At 52.6% G+C, this 21,793-nt stretch overlaps 1 protein-coding gene across 1 annotated transcript in view; it reads right to left on the reverse strand.

Moving 5' to 3' along the window:
• The window catches only part of DNAAF5 (dynein axonemal assembly factor 5), a gene marked incomplete at its 5' end in the record, with an annotated part of 48,337 nt that extends 26,544 nt beyond the window's left edge, over nucleotides 1–21,793 (reverse strand). Inside the window, 4 exons of the mRNA XM_044915294.1 lie at nucleotides 9,163–9,281; nucleotides 9,658–9,782; nucleotides 19,410–19,594; nucleotides 21,652–21,793. Of these exons, the coding sequence (XP_044771229.1) occupies nucleotides 9,163–9,281; nucleotides 9,658–9,782; nucleotides 19,410–19,594; nucleotides 21,652–21,793 (571 nt within the window). The remainder of the gene's footprint in view (nucleotides 1–9,162; nucleotides 9,282–9,657; nucleotides 9,783–19,409; nucleotides 19,595–21,651) is intronic.

Consider the following 21,793-nt stretch of genomic DNA (forward strand, 5'->3'; position numbering starts at 1 on the left):
CAGAGAAAAAGGAACCCCCATGCACTGTTGCTGGGAATGCAAACTGGAAACTGTATGGAGATTCCTCAAAAATTAAAAATAGAAATACCCTACGACCCAGCAATTGCACTACTAGGTATTTACCAAGAAACCCCACAAAAATACTAATTCAAAGGGAGACATGCACCCCTACGTTTATAGCAGCATTATCTACGATAGCCAAACTATGGAAGCAGCCCAAGTGTCCACTGATTGATGAATGCATAAAGAAGATGCAATGTATACACACACACACACACACACACACACAAGAATATTATTCAGCCATAAAAAAAAGAATGAAATCTTGCCATTTGCAATGACAGGAACGGAAACTAGAGTGTATTATGTGAAGCGAGTTAAGTCAGTCAGAGAAAGACAAATACCATATAATTTCACTCATGTGTGGAATTTAAGAAACAAAACGAATGAGCAAAGGGGAAAAAAAGAGAAACAAACCAAGAAACAGACTCTTAACTCTAGAGAACAAAGTGATGGTGACCAGAAGGGAGGTGGGGGGGGGGGACGGGTGACTGCATCTGACAGGGATTAGGAGTGCATTTGATGATGAGCACTGGGTGACGTAGGCAAGTGTGGAGTCACTCTATTATACACTGAATCTAAAAGAACACTGTACATTAACTCACCAGAATTAAAATAAAAACTTAACAGGAAATTCTTAATTAAAAAACTCTAAATATAGAAATGAAATCATGACAGGTCAGAGTTTAGAGGGTGTTTTAGTAAAAGCACCAGTTTTACCATGAGACCCCATTTTCATTTTTTCCCTATTTCTTTTCTATTTTTATGCTATGTTAGAAAATTAGTTCCAGGGGCGCCTGGGTGGCTCAGTCGGTTGAGCGACTGCCTTCAGCTCAGGTCATGATCCTGGAGTCCCGGGATCGAGTCCCGCATCGGGCTCCCTGCTCGGCGGGGAGTCTGCTTCTCCCTCTGACCCTAACCCCTCTCATGTGCTCTCTCTCATTCTCTCTCTCTCTCAAATAAATAAATAAATAAAATCTTAAAAAAAAAAGAAAATTAGTTCCAGTGATTCCACGTTGGCTGTTTACATGCACTTGTTAACAAACAAGCAAACAATACTAGGCTCCTGACGGCGTATCCACCGTGGCAAGTCTGTTGGACAAGGGGACACGAAACAGGGCGGCTGGTGGCACAAGCCTGGGGACACGAGGGCCTACGCGGTAACTGCAAAGAAACACGGGGCCTTGCCACGTGTGTGTTCTAAAGCCCACTGTTCCGTGCTACGTAATGGGGCGGGAATGACAACATTGTGTTAGACCTGGGGTCGGCAAGCGGTGGCCCGGAAGCCACACCTGGCTTGCCGCCTGTTTCTGGGAATCAAGTGGCCGTGGGATGCAGCCACACCTGCTCAGTTACCGTTGTCCAGGACCTGGGACGCCACCCCAGCAGGTGAAACAGCTGGGACACACACGTGGCCTCCTACACGGGACACCCCGACCGTACGGTCCTTTACAGAAAGAGCTGCCTCCCGTTCTAGACGCCAGAGGCGCACTTTCCAGCACAGCAGCTGCTAGCCACACAGGGCTGAGGCTCATCAAGCTTAAACACATCACAATGCAGTTCCCCGGTCCCACGAAGTGCTCCGCAGAACTGTCCTGACGGCAGAGGACGTTGTCACCGCTCTCGGTCAGCACTGCACCAAACGAATACTCAAGAATCCAGGGTATGATTTTAAGGAGCTAACAGAACAGAGCTTTATAATCTGTGGACTCTCAGTATTATAATTAACACTATGACGAACATCTTCATACCTACGTCTGTTTGCATATTTCTGGTAACTTGGACAAATCCTACAAATGGTCAGAGGCCACGCTCAGTGTTCCGACATGCAGGAAGCCTGCCCCATCTACCTATGTCTACCTGCATCCTTCTACCTCCATGTATTTATTTGCCCACAAGCAGGGTATGAACTCAGCACTACTTAAGAAAAGGATTTTTTTGCTTTTCTTTCCAAAAAAAGTAATGCAAAACCGAAGTTAAAAAACACCCAACCAACAAAATAGTTCCAAAGAGAATAAAGAGCTAAGATACCCGGGGATCCCACCCTGCCCATAGTTCTGTGACTGCGCCCCCCAGGGCGCTGGGCAGACGGCCCTGGGGTGTAGATGGATACACCACTCCTAGGCTGCTGCATCCAGAAACAAGGGCACACGCCTCTGGGCCTGGCTGGTCCCATCACTCTCCCCGCAGCGCACGTGGCTCAGCTCTGGTGACGGCAGGTCTTCGTGGTACACGGGGTGCTCGCCAGGCCCAGGGACACAGGCAGCTTCTGCATTGTCAACAGCTATGACCCTTGCACACATGAGTCACGGCAGCAATTCCCAATCCTGGGAGAGCTTCTGGGAAGCGGGGGGACAGCCGGTGTTTCCTTTGTTTACGTTTAGGTCAAGGCCGTGCTCAGACACAGACAGGGATCGTGAACGCCAGGCTGATTCAACAGCTCGGTTCCTCAGGCAAATTCAAACTGGCACCTAGAAGTTTCCAAAGCAGTAATTTCCAAAATCATCAGTTTGACAGAAGTAAGCCTCGCTCCCTCTGAGGGCATAGCTTCCCCAACACAGCTTCCCCGCGAATAGGTAACAAAAGTAAACAGAATGTGAGGTACAAACGGATAAGGATCTTACTGGTATTGAGAACCATCCAGAATCAAATTACAATGACACAGAGTGCATCAGGTGGCCAAGCACAGAGACGTGTACCCCGAGACAGACCTCGGGCGAGCCATGGCCTGTGGCCAGGGTGGCCCCAGACCCGGCCCTATCCTCAGCAGCTCCTACATTCAAGATGCTCAACCCAGACGTGACCCAAAACCACCACCCCTCCGGCAGCCCGCTGTCACAATGCCCGTGTTCCTGGACAGTGGGACTCACCAGCACCTGCACCCTCAGGGTGCAGCAGCTACCAGACCCATCACTCGAGGGCTATCCCTGGAGACTGAGTCCCAGGCAGGGGAAGGGTCTTCTGTACTGTGGGTGGGGAGCCTCCAGGAAACGCTCACTGAACACCAACAGACCGCTAACACGGACACAGCCTCTGCGAGTTTCTTAGAAACAGCTTTACTGAGGTGTGATCTATGTGTCGTCGAAGCCACTTTCAACCCCGTGAGCTGAGTCGATGCACACGCAGTCTCAGAACACTCCCAGCTCGACCAGGGCGCCGTGCTGCTCGTGGTCAACCACTTACCCGCCGCAAGGAGCCACGGCTCTGCCTTCCCTGCCTACAGTTCCGTCTTTCCTAGAGATCTCGTATGAATGAGCTTTTTCACTAAATATGATGTTTCTGAGCTTCATTCATGTTGCAGCATGCATCTGAATTTCATTCCTATTCACGGCTGAGCCCTGCAGCACGGCACGGACAGACACAACTTGTTGATCCAGGCTCCAGCTGCTGGACCTTGGGCTGTTCCCACTCTGGGGCTCTATGAATGACGCTGCTGTGAACATGCATGCACACGCCTTGGGGGGGCAGTTTTCATCTCTGTTGAATGTTTACCTGGGGTGGGACAGCTGGGTCACGGGATCGCACAGAGAGGGCATGTTTAACACTTCAAGAAGCTCCCAAACTCTTTTCTAAAGAGGCTGCATCGTTTTGTCTTTCCACCAGCAACGTGTGAGGGTTCTCTTTCCACACGTGATTACTGTTGATTTTAGGAAACAACGCAAGGTCAGTGTTTCTGTTTGTCCTGGAATCCAAGGAAGCGCCGGAGGCCTGAGCGATGATTAACTTCTTGTGTCCAGAGTCCAGACTACAACTCAGCCACTATCTACTAATCTTCTCTTTGAAAACATAATTGCAGTACTTCCGCAAGCAGCAAGCATGCAAAGACAGCTCAAGTGGACAAGCCAGCAGAGGGGCGGGCAGAGGGCTTGGTGTGCTGGCTCAGCCCCACAGAACCAGCTGTGGTTACAAGGCTTGCTCAACCTTACAACAAGCAGACCAGACGCAAATACTTGTAAAGCCAATTTGTTTTCATAATTGAAACAAAATTAAATACGATGGCAACAAAAAATTGCTTAACTTTGGTAGAAACCAACCGTGAAGGTCAGGAGCAACACGACAATCCTGCGTCACCTAAGGAGGGGATGCCGTTTGTAAAGGTGGGTTGGGAAGGAAAGTCAAAGCCAGCTGGGTGTCAAAACTCAAGTCTGTATACACAGGAGGCAGAGAGGCTCTGGGAACTGACCTCTCAGGTCTGAGGGTCAGAGTTCAAACCCTCACTCAAAGCCCAGGTGAGCTTTGTCTTCCCCTTCAGGTGCCCCTGATTCCTCCCAAGGTCATTTTTCCCGATCAGCTCAGCTGGGGCTTTATCACTGATCTGGGCGGGTGCCCACGAGGCAGGCCTGAACCCCCTGAAAGAGCTCTGCACAGCCCCTGCCGTCATGAGGAGCGTGAGCCCCGCCTGGGGGTTGCCGGGCGTGGGGGTGACATCCCGGGTGCAGACAGCAGCAGCCTGACATGAGTCCTGATTCCAGGGGAGGGATGTGGTCTGCAAATGGGCAGAGCGCCCCCCACCATACTGGAGTTTTAACTCAAGGAGAGGTCAACACCAAACCCTGACTAAGCTGGGCCAGAAGCATATGGAACATTAAATCGGCTTGGTTTTTGAACAGTTAGACAAAGTGTAATTTAATTGCAACCAGAAAAACAGATCATCAGTTTTGTTTTTACCAAGTTTATCTAACTCAGATGGCAGGCCTACCCTGTACTGTGTATTTATAAACCACCACAAATAGGCAGGATGACACTGGGTGTTCTGCACAGGGCCCCAGCTGTTTGCAAAGCAGAGGCATCTCAGAAACGACCAGAGACTGACCTCCCTGAAGAAACGGAGACCCCTCCGTGCAGGGGGCAGGGGGCAGGGGACATCGGGAAGGGTGTAAGGGAGGGTCACCAAGGAGAACCTGAAGCTGCGTGAACCTGTGTGAACCTGAACCTGGCTCAGTTGGGTGCAGGTCCTGACAAGCCGCTGCCCCCTTTGGGCCTGGGTGCCTCACCGCTTGATAAGGAGAAAACCAGATTTGCCTGCAGCCTCTGAGCGTTGGGACCCCACCCTTCTCCTACAGCACCAAACGGGGAGCTACCCTGCCCCCTAGTACCCGAGGCTAGCTCAAGTGGGTAATATTCCATGCCGCAAACCCTCACTTGATTCCCCCCAGAGCAAACCCGTCCCCCCATCTCTCCTCTGCACAATGTACCTTTTCTGACAACTTCCACCTCTCCAAATACTTGGATGAAACAGACAAGCAGAGCAGGTCTGAGCTCTCAAGAGAACATGAAAACCCTGAAGGGCATAAGAAAGTGATCTACGTTACAATGGTAGTTATTCAAACAGAACTCCACTGATTCCTAAAATGGGGGGAAAAAAAACCCAACTCTATTCTCTTGGGTCAGATCTGGCAAGCCATTCACCATTATGAAGAGGTGCTTCCCTGTTCACTCAAGCATCACCAAGGAAAACAGTTTTAAAGAGGAGGCTAATTTCCAGCAGAAAGGACTCCGGAACCCGCTGTCACCACCTGATCCTGCTGCTGGCAGTTCGGGCAGCAACGGATGCGCAGATCCTCTCCAAGAATGAACTTGCCCTTCTACCCCAGAAGGGCACTTTATTCAGGGAGCGACTGACTCGGGGACAGTAAATGACGCCCTTCCGATCTTCCCAACACATAGCTGGGTTTTAAAAGTGGAGCTTCATTTCCATTTTGGAACAGGAAACTTGTGTTTGTCAAATGGCAAACAGCGTGGTGACAGATGATGGTCTATGCTGCGCGCACCTTGTTTTCTCACCAAAGTGGACACGGGGCTCTGTAAGACTCCTGGCCCAGTGTTCGGACCGAGCCCAGACTGGACAGGACACGGGCCCCGCAGCAATGAGCTGTGCACCTCATTCAGTCTGTCTGTCCACACTCAGAGAAGCATGCTATCGGGACAGGGAGCGAGGCACGTGAAACAGGAGGGGAGTCATCGGCCACGTCAGTCACAGGGAGTGGGGGTGGGGGGAAGGTCCCACCAGGGCCACCGGCTGCCGGTAAGCTGGGGACATCAGAAGGAACCCAGCCAAAGAGAAGGGTCACAGAACACAGATCCGACAGAGGGTCGTACCCAGAACATATGAAGAATTCTCAAAACTCCATCATAAGATAACAGCCCAATTTAACATGGACAAAAGTCTGAATAGACGCTTGACGGAGGAAGGGATGTGGACAAGCACATGACGTGAGCACATGACATACACACCAGGCCCAGCGCCACCCTGTGTGCGGAGGGGACCGACGGAAACCCCGCCCCCTGCAGGTGGGACACAAACGTGCAGCCGGCCACAGAGCGGGACAGAGGCAGCTCCCAGTTCACAGCAGTCCCACTCCCCGGGGCTTAACCCAGAGTGAACTGAGTTCACACAAAGACCGTACACAAGTGCTTAGATCACCCTTGTTTGAAACCACCAAAACCCGGAAATGCCCCAAACGTCTGAGGCAAGCCACGTGCATCCACGGAAGGGAATGCTCCCCACAGCAGGAAGGCAGGCCCCCGGGCGAGCCTCAGGGGCTGAATGCTGGAAGTCAGACAGGCTGCGGGCGGCCTGCACCGTGTGTGTGACGACATCCTGGGAAGGATGGGAAGGGAGTGCCGGCGGCAGGGGCCGGGCACGGTCGGGGGCTGACAGAACGCCCCGGATCCTACCGAGCGGTGGGCAGGCAGCGATGCGCTTGTCAGACTCTGCCTTTGAAGGGTGAGGGTACTGACAGGATTATCTCACGGGGCTGTGGTGTGGCCGAGGCGTGGGGGACAGTGCAGGACCCGAGGGGAGGCCAGCAGCCGAGCTGGGGGCGGCAGGGGGGCCTTGTGTGTGTGCAGAAGCAGGCAGCCAGGGGCAAGGTTCTGAGGAAGTGGCTGATGAAATCTGACATGTGAAATGGTGTAAAAAGAATCTGAAAACTCAGATTTTAAAATTCAAATTTTAAAGAAGTAATTTTAGGAGAAAACTGTCAACAATCTAATGAAATCTAGTGCTTATCCTAACTTTTTTTAAAAGGTTTTATTTATTTTAGAGAAAGAGAGCATGAGTGGGGGGGAGGGGTAGGAGAGGGACAAGAAGACTCCCCACTGAGCAGAGAGCCCAACGTGGGTCTTGACCCCGTGACCGAGATCACGAGCTGAGCCAAGACCAAGGGAGGGATGCCCAACCAACTGAGCCGCCCAGGCGCCCCGATCCTGCCAACCTGATTGTAATTCGTTCTAAATTCATTCTGCTTGGACTGAAACAAGCCTTCAGAGCCTGCTCATCCTTCGCTGCCAGCCTGCACCCCACTCTGCAGGGTGACCTGAGAGCAGACCCAAGGCCACGCCAGCACCGGGTACAAACGTCTCTGCAGCAGGAGGACAGCCCTGTGTATGCAGACCACGTGTGGGCAAAGAGCCACGGTGACTCGTGGAGTGCTATCAGCAGAGAGCCTCAGGTTTTGTCCAGGACCAGGGAGGGAGCGTCCCGGAGCTCACATCTGAGGACGGTCACCGTATCCCAGCCTTGGTGAGCCTGCCCATAAGTAAGCAGAGTGCACAGGCTGCCGCCAGGGCCGACCAGCGAGACGCTGCCCCTGGGCAGAGGGCACACACGGGCGGGGCAGGAACCCCCCCTCAGAACTGTGCTTCCCTCACAGGCAATGAGGGCATGTTTAAAAATAAAACCACATTAGGGCGCCTGGGTGGCTCAGTTGGTTAAGCGACTGCCTTCGGCTCAGGTCACGATCCTGGAGTCCCGGGATCGAGTCCCGCATCGGGCTCCCTGCTCGGCGGGGAGTCTGCTTCTCCCTCTGACCCTCTTCCCTCTTGTGCTCTCTGTCTCTCATTCTCTCTCTCAAATAAATAAAATCTTTAAAAAAAATAAAAATAAAAATAAAACCACAGCAACCTTTATGTCTAAGGTCTACGTTTTTTTTTTTTTTTTTATTAAAGATTTTATTTATTTGACAGAGAGAGACACAGCGAGAGAGGGAACACAAGCAGGGGGAGTGGGAGAGGGAGAAGCAGGCTCCCCGCAGAGCAGGGAGTCCGATGCGGGACTTGATCCCAGGACCCCCGGATCATGACCTGAGCCGAAGGCAGACGCTTAACGACTGAGCCACCCAGGTGCCCCTAAGGTCTACGTTTCTAAAAAGACGTTATGCTGTCAGACTTTACTAAACGAGAACTATCCCTGTTAGCACCTAATTTTTGTCCCTTTACTACAATATGTGCGATCTCCCCTCAGACCAACTGTACAGCGCGGGAGGCGAGGCCGCCTGAGAAGACACGCCGAGCAGGAAGAATCACAGTCACTGCACTCGCGGGCTTAGCAGGGAGGCGGGGCTCCTCTGCTGGCCTCAAAGTCAACATCACACCAAACACAACCTACAGCGCTCATCTCCATGCTGGCCTTGCGGTGTGCGGCGCCCCGGCCGCGGGCTCTCACACAGCCGCGGTCTGATGGGGTGCGTCTTTGCCGCTCTGGGCCCCTGCCTGCGTGTACCTCATCAGCGTTTTATTCTACGAAGACACTCGGCAGATAGATGGCAACTGGGAGATGCCTCGTCTCCACAAGAAAGCGTTTTCCAGAACAGAAGAAACGAAAGGTGTGCGGGTCCGCAGGGCAGGGAGGAGGGGCAGGGTCCCGCGGGCTCCTCGCCAACACCGCTCACATGGGACTCAGGTGCTCGGGAGACACACGCACACGCCACACGCGTGTGCTTGAGGCACGGCAGGGAACCACCACGAGGGAAGGATGGAAGGTTATGAGGGGGAGCCTCTGTTCGCAGTGCGCACCTTGCCCCAAATTGTAGGGGCTGCATCTTGCGGCGGCGGCAGCTGCGCATGCTACATAGCCCAGTGCGTCCGCGGCGGCCCACACGCTCCCTTGGATAAAGCTGGCCTGGAGGAGAGGGCACCACGGAGGCGTCCCCATGGCCTTGAACGACCCTGGAGGCCGGGGACACGCATCCCGCCCGCAGCGCCTCTCTGCTGGCGTGCCGCCTGGGCCCAGTCTCCCGCGGCTCCGCGCTGCGGCTCGGGAACGCCCTCCTCCTGGGGCAGAGAGCCTCCCCTCGCAGACCTGGGGAAGGATGCACTCACCTGGTGAGGGGTGATGGGCTGGAGGGGGAGTGGAGAAGTCGAGCTTGTCCTTGAGGTCGTCCTCGTTCTCCCTCTGCCACTGCAGGCCGACCTTCTCCCAGAGGCTGGCGGCCGTGAGCCTGCAGCACAACACACGCATCAGGGCCGGCAGGTCCTGCGGAGCCGGTGGGGCCTGCGGACGTGGCGCCGAGTCTCTCCCCGCGGGGGCCGGGAATCCCGTCGGGCTTCTGAGCCCTTTGCTGACGGCACGAGCCCATGACCGATTCCTACCTGTGTGCCCTGAGCACTACGAACACAGGCTACTGAAAACCAAGGAAGCCTTCTTTGTGAACAAGGGGACGAGGTGGGCTTCCGGGGGAGACCCTGCGGGAGCAGAGCAACAACCACGGCTCTCAGTGACAGACAATCCAGAAGCAAAGGGACCCACACCTGCGGCAGCTAAGGCTCTGACAGTCCCCCCGACAGCACCGCCACCAGCGTGCTTTGGGCACTTACGCAATTTCAGGTATGTCGTCCTCCAGGCTGCTCAGCAACAGTGGGATGAGCTTGGGAAAGAAGGAGCAGCGGTCCCGCAGGGCCAGCAGCCAGCCCCCCACCACGCAAGCCACCGCCTGCCGCACCTACACGCGAAGGCAAGGGGAGGCTTCAGCCGGGCACCGAGAACGCGGAGGCGAACCGCAGGGTGGCGCTGGGCCCGCCGTGCACACCCGTGGGGGCCAGATGCCGGCCTGAGGTCCCAGAGCAGCTCTGGTCCACACTCGGGCTTGGAGAAAACGTCAGGGCCACCTCATCTTGCTGGAGCGAGCTCACATCCCTGGGCTGCGGCCCGACCCTCTGCTGGCTAGCGCAGGACCACGCTGCTGCCCTGGGCAACGTGGGGCGCCTGTGAAGTCTTCTGTGTGGGACCCCCCGGCCAGGCTGGGCGCTCTCGCCGTGGGTGTTTAAACGGCTGATGGCAAGCCACCAGGAAATGTCAGCCTGCAGAGGCCACACCGCCAAGGCCTCTGGGCCTGGAGCTCCAGGGCCTCCCGGCGAAGCCAGCAGGGCACCCTCAGCTCTGCTGCTAGTGACCTGAGAGGGTGACGTGCATGCCTCTGCCCACTTTGTCCACCACAGGGAAGAAACGAGCTTAGAAACACACGAGGTGGGCGCCTGGGTGGCTCAGTTGGTTAAGCGACTGCCTTCGGCTCAGGTCATGATCCTGGAGTCCCGGGATCGAGTCCCACATCGGGCTCCCTGCTCGGCAGGGGGTCTGCTTCTCCCTCTGCCCTCTTCTCTCTCGTGCTCTCTCTCATTCTCTCCCTCTCAAATAAATAAATAAAATCTTTAAAAAAAAAAAAAAAGAAACACACGAGGTGCTCAAGGTCTAGCTCCCTGAGAGCAGAGCCTGAGGTGGGAATCCAGACACCTGAAATCATCATGGGAGGGAAGCAGGATGGGGCAGAGGCCAAGCAGAGATGTGGCTCGGCTGAATCCTGGGGGGCTCGGGAGCACAATGGCACCACACCGGGGGCAAGGGGGCCGACCGCTGGCGGTGTGTGTCTGTTGTTGGCTGGGGCTGCCAATGGGAGAGAAAGCACTCGCAGGGACTTCAGGTGAAGTGTGCCCCAGGCGGCACCCAGGTCAGGGTGCATGTTTAGGCACTTGGACTTGGGGTGGGCTGCTCAGCCCTGGCTCCAGCAAGGCAGCTAGACAAGCAGAGTGTACTCTGGCCCTGCTGCCTTCTCCAAAGCTTATTCTCCCTTCTGGAAAGTAAGAGAATAACAGGACACGTGCCACTGGCTTCTGGCGAGCAGGGAAAGCACCTGGCACAGTGCTTGCACACAGGAGGCCCCGGGCACCTGGCTCACTCACCTGCCCGCCAGTGTAAACAACACAGACCGTGGGAGGCAAACAAGCCTGGGAGCAGGGCCCTCGGGCTCCTGCTACTATTGCAACTTCTTGTATTAAATTATTTTAAAGTAAAAAGTTACAATATGAAATAAAAGAGTGGTTATTATTAATGACATAAGCACGTCATTAATCAAAACCACAACTAAAGGGGCGCCTGGGTGGCTCAGTCATTAAGCGTCTGCCTTCGGCTCAGGTCATGATCCCGGGGTCCTGGGATCGAGCCCCGCATCGGGCTCCCTGCTCTTCGGGAAGCCTGCTTCTCCCTCTCCCACTCCCCTTGCTTGTGTTCCCTCTCTCACTTTGTCTCTCTCTGTCACATAAATAAAATCTTTAAAAAAAAAAAAAAAAAACCACAACTAGGGGCGCCTGGGTGGCTCAGTCAGTTAAGTGGCTGCCTTCGGCTCAGGTCATGATCCCAGGGCCTGGGATCGAGCCCCGCATCGGGCTCCCCGCTCAGTGGAGAGCCTGCTTCTCCCTCTCCCTCTCCCTCTGTCTGCCGCTCTGCCTGCTTGTGCTCTCTCTCTCTCTGTTAAATAAATAAATAAAAATCTTTAAAACAAAACAAAACAAAAAAAAACCACAACTAAAGATCCCAGAGAATCTCAGCTATTCTTTCAACAAAAACATGCACGGTTAGAGAGGTCCAAGTACCTAGAAACAACTGGACACCTGCAACAGCGAGGACTGACTTAGCACAGAATCATCTTTCCATGTTGTCCTCGTGCATGATCCTAGGGGCCCTGAGGAGTTGCTGAGGAATCAAGGTGCCTCAAAGCTAATGTCGTGAGAGGCCCAAGGGTCATTATTTTTTTTTTAAGGATTTTATTTATTTATTTGACAGAGAGAGAGACACAGCGAGAGAGGGAACACAAGCAGGGGGAGTGGGAGAGGGAGAAGCAGGCTCCCCGCGGAGCAGGGAGCCCGACGCGGGGCTCGATCCCAGGACCCTGGGACCATGACCTGAGCCGAAGGCAGACGCTTAACGACTGAGCCACCAGGCGCCCCCTGAGGGTCATTCTTACTGAAAAAGTAGCTGTACTAAGCAGCACCACACTTGAAGCTCAGCCAACACCACATGCTGGCGGCACTCGGGAGCCCGATGGACACAATCCAACTGCAACCCAGCCTGGCACCAGGCACTCAGGAGGACTCCTAACGAAGGTGGTCCCAGCAGCTGGGGGGTCAGGGACCTGTGGGGACCCACAGGAACCCGTCCGACTACGCTCACCCGACACCCTACCCACGTGTCGGGGCAACAGGAGGGCCCCACACCCAGGACAGTCACTCTGACATCCCCCAAGATCCAGGCTCTTTTGCAGATTGGAGACTTCTTGTGTCTCCCCTTCTGAGCTGGGAGAGCCTGAGGGCTGGCCTCCAAGCGGCTCCTGAGCCACACAGATGGGCCTCCGCCAGCCTCAAGAAACCTGCCGATCCCCTTTATCACGAGACAAACTACCCTTTTCTCTCAGCTCAGGAAAACAGCACTGAACAGAGTTGCCAAGTAACAGTCTGACAAAGCAGGAAACCCATCAATTAAGGAAAAAAAAAAAAGCGAAATGCACTCTTACTTTCTTGAGTCAGGTTTACTGATCCGGGGGTGTTGGGCTGGAGAACCCATACACATACGATCTGTTAGATCAGCACACAGAGCCAGGGGGAAACACACGAACACGAAAGATAATTGTCCATTCTCCTTTAACTTGGAACGTCTCACCTCAGTTTGTTCAGTCAAGGATGAAAGAAATGTCCAGTTCTCATCAGGAGGCCATCTATTTCTGCACCCTGCCCTCAGCAGATGCTAATGATGCACCCCTCAGCCGACTCTTCATTCCATCCACCAAGACTCGACAGCAGCTCTGGGCACAGCCCGATGGAAGAAATCACCTTTTTCAAATTCACTCCCTTGAGTTCGAGCATTTCAGACTTTAGCGTTTGAGGGCTGGGGGAGGCAGGGGGATCTTTCTGCCCAGCACCTGAGTGTAAATAACTGTCTCATGCAAAGTTGCTCTGCAGACACCACTCTTGTCCCATGCTGACCAAAGGCCTTGGATTTTAAGCATCTTCCATCATTTTACGTAAGCCCCATTTTTAAAATAAAAAAAGTTTTAATACTATCAACAATATTTTATTAACAAGCCAATTTTTTTTCAAATATATAGTATTCAAATTCTGTTAAAAAATTAGCAAAAGGGGCTTCAACTGAATCTGTAACATTTTTATTTTTCAAACTGGAAAGATTCACCATAATATTTACTAGGTGTGCAGCGGATGGGAAAGCCGCTATATTTTTGTTGCTACTTTTCCTTCAGTCTGACATCAGGGGGCTAAAGGTGGGAAGCGGGAAGGGGGAGGGAGGAGGGTCACCACAACCAGCAAAGCGCACCCCGCACCTCATTTCCCCTGCACCCACATACGGATTGTTTTTTACCGATGTGGTAGAAATCTCATACCTGCTCTAACAAAAATAGCCACAGAGTGTAATCCTTCTCTGATAGAGCAACAGGCTTCCATTTTTAAGATGTTCTGACTAGACCCAAGGATTCTGATACCTGCTCAAGTTCACTCAGGCAGGACTCCACCCCACAGGGTCTGGCGTTTATAACATCCAATCCCACAGACTCTAAAAAGTCACCAGAACTGATGGGGGCACACTCTCCTCCTGGCATGCACCCCTCTGTCCCTACACCCATCATTCCTCAGCACCAGTGAAGTCCTTGGAGCTCATGAGACTCAGTCCCCTGCGAGGGCTAGGGCAGGACCTGCTCATTTTTATGCGTCACTAGGATGCTGGCAGAGGGCAGGTGCTCAGAAATGCCTGAGACCTGGCCTGGACACCCGCTGGGCCACCAGCAGCGGGGCAGGTGGGGCCGGCCGAGCTCCAGCTTGCTGAGCCTGACTTTCCCAGGCAGGCTCCCACGCAGACACCCAGGCAGGTCACACATCCTAGGTGCTTTAGCAATAGGCCAAAGTGTTTTATCCAAACTACAAAGAACACACACAATTCCAGCTTCTAACTGAAACATTATTACCTGCAATAATGCAGAGGGGTTCCTGAAGGTAAGGGTGACCCTGGGGCAACCGAGGGCTGTCATGGACGCATATGACAATGGATCATGACATAACCCTAGCTGGTACTCTTCCACTCCAATGGTGCACACAGGAGGATGGGGTGGGCCTTTCTGGGGAAGCTACCTTAGCCAGCCACACTGGGACACCCCCTTTCCATGTCCTCAGACATGTCCTGGAGACCCGAGGTGACAGAGCTCCAGAGGGAGAATTCCAGGAGCTACACCGCCCATGTTCTGCGCCCCCATGTCCCCTAGGTGAGCTCTGTGTCTCTCCTGCCCTGCTTCCCCATCTGTGAGATGGAGGTCATCACAGTCTCCTCTGCATGGAAGGACCACACAGACCAAATGGGTCAATTCAGGCAAAGCACTTAGAGGAAGTTACTTCCAGGTGGCCACTCACCATGTAGCTCAGGGACCTGGCACTGAGCAGGCACAGGAGTTGCTGGATGTTTCTACAAGTTACAAAGCAGTGAGGACCTCACCTTCTGCACAGAGCATGGTGGGATCCTGACACAGCCTTGGGATGCAAGTGGCCCAGCCCCTGAAGTCCCAGCAAACATCCACAGAGCCCAGGACCACGAGGGCCCGAGAGCTGATGCAGACGCAGGAAGGTGGCGCATGACTTCCCTGCCCACTTACGGTAAGGAACTTTGTGGTCACCCAGCATCAGCATGAAAAGTGGTGGGCCGCAGCCAGACTGGATTTGAAACCCTACCTCAATCAGCCCTGGAAATTGTACAGGGCAAACCAAGTACCACTGGGAAGAAATGGAAACAAAAATAGTTTTAACAATGGAGTGCACTTGTTTTGGAAAATCAAGTAACAAGAAATAGTTGCAGCCCCAAATTCTGGGAAAGCCTGTCACCAAAGAAACATACTGTTGTCTTTGGTGGCACCAAAGAGAAAGCAATCAGCTGAAGACTTCCTCCGTCTTCTGTGGAAATGCAAACTCTTACCACCTAGGGTCAGGGCACCAAACACTCATGTTTTAAGCTCAACAGATATAAGCTATTCCGCAGTTAGTTATATACAGAGAGCTATTTACAGAGACCTATCGATACAGAATTATACTATTTACAGGGACCCATCGATTCACAGTTACACTGTTTACAGGGACTCATCAATACACAGTTACGCTGTTTATAGAGAGCTATCAATACAAAGTTATACTGTTTATAGGAAGCTATCGATACACATTTATACTATTTACAGGGACTCAGTGATACACAGTTATGCTTTTAAAGGGAGCTATCAACACAGAGTTATACTATTTATGGAGACCTATCAATACTTACACTATTTACAGGGACCCATCGATACACAGTTATGCTGTCTACAGGGAGCTATTGATACAAAGTTGTACTATTTACAGGGAGCTATGGATACACAGTTATACTATTTACAAGTGCCTATCAATACTTAAGACTATTTACAGGGACCTATGGATACACAGTTACACTATTGACAGGGACCCATCGATACACAGTTATGCTATTTACAGGGAGCTATCGATACTTACACTATTTACAGGGACCCATCGATACACAGTTATGCTGTTTACGGGGACCTATTGATACACAGTTATACTATTTACAAGGAGCTATCGATACTTACACTATTTACAGGGACCCATTAGTTCACAGTTACACTGTTTACAGGGACCCATCAATACACAGTTACACTGTTTATAGGGAGCTATCGATACACATTTATACTATTTACTGGGACTCAGTGATACACAGTTATACTTTTACAGGGAACTATCGATACAGAGTTATACTATTTATAGGGACCTATCAATACTTACCCTATTTACAGGGACCCATCGATACACAGTTATGCTGTCTACGGGGAGCTATTGATACAAAGTTGTACTATTTACAGGGAGCTATGGATACACAGTTATACTATTTACAAGTGCCTATCAATACTTAAGACTATTTACAGGGACCCATCGATACACAGTTATGCTGTTTATGGGGACCCATTGATACACAGTTATGCTGTCTACAGGGAGCTTTGACATAACTAAGCTATTTACAGGGAGCTCCTGATTGATACACAGTAATGCTGTTTATAGAAAGCTGTCAGTACGTAGTTACTACACTACTTTGAGGAAAACCATTTCATCTGCAATACAAGGAAGCCCCTGTCTTCGCTGCCCCTGCTCTACCTCAAGCAAGCTGAGACACTGTCCCAGTCAGGGCAGTGCTGTTGTTTTTCACTGGAATCCATTCTGGGCCTCACTTCCTGCAGCCAGGTCTCTTGTGAGTGCTGACCTACCACTCTGCCTTCTCCTCCCTTGGCAGAGCCCAGTTCTGCTCTGGGTCCCCGCCTCCCATGCTGCGACGTGCTGACCCACCCAGCTGGCCCTGACGTGAATGGACAGACTGGCTCTTGGGTGGAGGAGGGTCCCTTTGGCTCTGCCTGTACCCTGTTACAGCTCAGGGAGACATGCTGAGGATGAACCCTGGCAAGCAAGGCGAAGCAGACATCCTAGGACGTCAACTGGACGCCGCACCTGGACCCTGGTGCAAGACACCACAGACACGCACCTGAGTGGGGCCTTCTGTCCCGGCCCCTAAAGCCCCGAGGGGTACCAGCATCTTGCTGAGAGGCACGCCCAGTCCCGAAGAGGAGCCAAGACCACTCCCTCTAACCCCTCTGCCTCTTCAGGACTCCCAGAGCAGGTGCTAAGCGGCTCTAAACCTTCTGTGGATGAACAGGTATCTCAACCCTTCCAGTCCATATGTGCACACGTGCCCGCAGGCAAAACTGCATCGTGAGCCCCAAAGTTGAATCTTATGTCATGTAAGTAGACAATCTGTCAATAAGCACATGAAAATATGCTCAACATCACTAATCATGAGAGAAATAGAAGTCAAAACCACAATGAGACACCATTTCACACCCATTAGAATGGCTATAAATTAACAAAAATCACAAAATAAGTGTTAGGAGAATCTAGAGGAATTGAAGCCCTTATGCATTGTTGCTGGGCATTTAAGACGGTCCAGTCACTGTGGAGAATGGTTTGGTGGCTCTTCAATAAGCTAACGGCAGAGCTGCTTCAGGCCCAGCAATCCTATTCCTTGGTCTACACCCCATGCCCAAAAGGGACACTGGCCTCAGAGACTTGCACCTTCATGTTCAAATAGCACTATTCACAGCAGCCGAGAGGTGGCAACAACGCAGGTGTCCATTCATGGATAAAGGGGCACACCAAATACGGCCCATCCACACCACGCGTGCCACTCTGCCTTAGAAAGGAAGGGAGCCCTGCTGCGTGCTCCAGCATGCGTGAGCCTCAAGCACATCGCACTCAGGGGAGGAGGTCTGTCACAACGGTCACTCACGGATTCTGCTTCTGTGAAGTAGCCTCAGCAGACAGTCACGCAGAAAGAGGCTATCGGAAGTGGGGGGCAGCGAGGAATGGGGAGTCACTGCTCAATTCTGCTTGGGATGCTAAGAAAGTTTTGGTTGGTGGCAACGGTTGCATTACATTGTGAATGTACTTAATGCACTGAACTCTATCTCAAAAATGGTTGAAATGGCAAATTTTACGTTATGTACCTTTTACCAAATACTTTGAAAATAATGTAATGTTGGGGCGCCTGGGTGGCTCAGTCGTTAAGTGTCTGCCTTCGGCTCAGGGATCCTGGGATCAAGTCCAGGGTCAGGCTCCCTGCTCAGCGGGAAGCCTGCTTCTCCCTCTCCCACTCCCCCTGCTTCTGTTCCCTCTCTCGCTGTGTCTCTCTCTGTCAAATAAATAAAATCTCTAAAAAAATATAACGTAATGTATCAAAAACATTGAACACTTAAATGAGTGAATTACACAGTATGTGAGTTGTGGCTCAATAAAGCTATTTAAAAGAATAAAACAAAGGGTGCCTGGGTGGCACAGTCAGTTGTGTCCAACTCTTGGTTTCAGCTCAGAGTGTCAGGCTCTGTGCTCAGCACAGAGTCTGCTTAGAGCACAGAGCCTGCTTAAGATTCTCTCCCCCACTCCACCCCTCCCACTCATGCTCTCTAAAATAAATAAATAAATCTTAAAAAAAAAAAACACAACAACAAAGAAACCAGAGCGCCTGGGTGGCTCAGATGGTTAAGCGGCTGCCTTCGGCTCAGGTCATGAGCCCAGGGTCCTGGGATCGAGCCCCGCGTCAGGCTCCCTGCTGGGCGGGGAGCCTGCTTCTCCCTCTGCCTCTGCCTCTCTCTCTCTCTCTCTCTGACTCTCATGAATAAATTAAAAAAAAAACAAACATAAAAAAATAAAATAAAAAAACCAAAGTACCTTGGAAGAAAACTCAAGTGTGCCTGTGGCTGGGAGGCTGGATGGTGCCAGAGAACAGTCTCTGGTGTCACCGGACCTGGGCCCAGAGGCTAGCTCCAGCTGGGCAGCCTTGAGCAGGTAACATAACCTCCCAACTGCAGGGGACGTGCAAGCTGCTGATGTGAAGGATGAATGAGATGGTGTGTGGACAGCATGACGGGCAGCACACACGTGCTTCATGCACGGAGCCAACACTTCCACCATCAAGGCAGCAGAGGCCACGCCACCACACCACCAACTTTTCGGTCCCTGGCCGCCTCAGGACACTTCACGTCCCGCCGGCCAGGAGGCAGGGGCACTTACAAGCACTCCGGAGGACTTCTGCCGACTACCACTGCTCTTCCCACCCCATGTCGCCAGAAGCACACGCGCCCGCTTCACTTGGCTCCTCCCCGGGGCGGGGGCCTGCCCACTGGGGCCTTCGCCCTGCTCCTCGCTGTTGGGGTTCGTGAAGTTCTGTGAGTACATGTGGCCTCGGATCCATGACACAGCCTCTAAGCTGACTTCTGCCAACACAAAAGCCAGTATTCTGATCTCTGTCTGTCTCTCTGTGGGTCCCAAGGCCCCACAGAGTGATTACCCTGATCCATCCTTCCCCCCCAGGTTGTGTACCCCAACCACTGTGGCTTGTCAGGCAAATCTGCCTTGATGGATCGGCACGTTAAAGACGCCTCTGAAACTGTGCTGTATACACGGTTAGACTGTTGTCCGAAGAGGAAATAGTCCTCTTCCATATTCCTCACAATTAAGAATAATGAATATATTAAAACAATTCAACTCTCTTCAATTTCTCAGAGACATGAACTAAGAACACTTTGTGACTGAAATAAAGATAAATGACAAACGACATTTGGTGTAACAGGCTAATAGTTTTAAAAAGAAAAAAGAGTGAGTTACAAATAGCATGCTTTTGGTGAAGAGGAGGGACCACCCAGAGGAGAAACTCCTGTTACCTGGGGGACATCATCGAAGAGCCTCTGAGCAAAGTGAGGAAGCACATCATCTACCGACTTGCCGGTGCCGAACTGGATCACGGTGCCCGTGGCCTCAATGACAGCCACCCGCACCTTCCAGTGCTGGTGGGAGATGCTCTGCATCAGGGGGCCGATCAAGGACTCCGACTGCATGTGGAAGTGGTCTGTGAGACAGAGGAGGGCACAGTTACCAGGCCTGCTCCCTGAGGGCCTTGGCCCAGCCCAGCACCGTGGACTCCCAAGACGACAGGCCACCTGTGCCTTGGAACTTCCTCTCCCCACCCAGGTCCCTGCTGCAGGCACGGCACTCGGCTCAGGCCTGCCTAGCATAGGTTTGTACCCCTGGCTCCGGGAGAGGCACAGGACAGGCAGGGGACCCTAACAGCACCAAAGCGAAAAGGCTGGGGGCTTGACCCCATCTCAGCTGGAGGCAGAAGCTGTGAGGGAGAGTCTGAAGCTGATGACAGTGGCCCTGGGTGCCTGAGAGGGATCAAGTCTACAGGACACTGTGAAAGTCCCCACATCAGGTGTGCCTGAAGCCAGACACCTGGCGCTATCGTAGACAGCAGGGCCAACATTGCTTTGGGCAAGGCCATTCCACTTCCTATTTGTAAGGGCCTCCCAGAAAGTCGGAACCAGAATGTCTCTGATAGTCCTGGTCTTGGCGTTCTAACCTCAGTTCTGCTGCTGCTTGAGACCCATCCAAAAGATGGCTATTTCAGAGATGCTTTGGTTGACTTCTTTAACCCTGAGGTCCTCAGATAAAGGCAGGATATTAATCTACCTCTTCCCAGTGTGATGGGGATCCAAGAGAGGCCCCTCACCAAGAGAGGGCAGAGCAGGGAGATGATTTTGAGAAGGGAGATACTTCAAGCAGAGGCAACAGTCCTTCACTCAACAATCGGCGGGCACGTGGGCTGTGGGCAGGTACCTTGCTATGTGCAAGGCACACTGTCCTACACTTCCCAAACTTATAATCTAGTGAGGGAACATGCAAAGGCTGGAAGGCATGAGAAGCAGTCAATCTGGCTGATGCAGAGACCAGGGAGTGAAGTGGCTGGGGGGAGAGTCAATGAGAAATGTGTTAAAAGCTTGTAATTCCCAATGGCTGTGTCCAGCCCAAGCCTCACCCCCAGTTCTACTAGAATTCTGCAGTATTTGAACCCAAACTTATGACTCACAATGGAAATCTCGACAGTCCCTAATGGGAAGGGCCAAAAGGAAGCCCCGTTCCTTTGTCTCCTGTCCACCAACACCTCCTTCTCCCTCATCCCTCACCCAATTCAACAGGAAATCCTGCCAGCTCCATGTTCAACATGAATCCATTTTCCTCCATCTCTATTAGCAGACTGTTCACCCCTACTCAAGTCCAAGCTAACCATCATCTAAATATGAATTAATTATGACCCCAACTGACCTCATTTCTTCTTGCCATCTTGGTAATCAATTCTCCATGAGCACCAGAGTGATCTTTTAAAAATCTGAATCTACACCTCTCGAGCCCCTTCTCCACACCCTCCACTGGCTCTCCCCTGGATTTAATCATTTCAAACCCCCAGCAGCTCCCCACTGCCCGCCCTCCTTCCCTCCAGCCACCTTGACCTCCTTTTTGCTCCTCAGATCTGCCAAGCTTATTTCTCAAAAGTAGTTTCCTCCTGACCACCGATCACTGATCTTCCACCAAATGTTCTGTCCTACAGGAAGCCTTCCCAACGGGACTAAGGAGAGGCCTCCTACCATCGCAAATCCCAGACTGAGGCAGCAAGGAGAGGTAAGCGGGGCAAGATCCTGCAGAAATGGCTACTTAGACAAAGGGACTGTCCTGAATAGATTAGAGTTTTTTCAATAATGGAAATGGATTAAAGGAAAACAGGAGAGAAGCGGCCTCTCTCCATTTAAGACAGCCGTCCAAGCCAGAGGGAAGACAGGTAGACTCTGTCGAGAAAGGGGGATGAGACGTTAAATACTGCAGCGGTGTTTCTCAAAGCCTGCGACCACAACCGCCTGGATTAGTCACCCCGGCGAGGGGCAGTTACCGAAACGCACCGCATCCCAGGCCCTTTCAGCAATTTCAGCGGTGCTTTCCACGAATCTGCATTTCGAGAACCACCGGATCTCAAAGAGCGGCGGCTGCTTCCGGGGTCCAGGAGCGGCCCACCAATGGCGGCCGCGCCTCCACCTCCCCGCACCCCCACTCCCGACCCCGGCGAGAGGCGAGCACCTGGCGTAGCGCGCGCCAGGCCCGCGGCGCACTCGCAGCTCTCGCGGCGCACGGCGGCGAACGGGTCGAGCAGCGTGCAGCGCAGCACGCGCACCGCGTCGTCCAGGTGGGGCGCGAGCGCGGGGCCGCCCAGGCGCACGGC

The sequence above is a fragment of the Neomonachus schauinslandi genome, chromosome 5 (assembly GCF_002201575.2).
Source record: "Neomonachus schauinslandi chromosome 5, ASM220157v2, whole genome shotgun sequence".
Classification (NCBI taxonomy): Eukaryota; Metazoa; Chordata; class Mammalia; order Carnivora; family Phocidae; genus Neomonachus; species Neomonachus schauinslandi.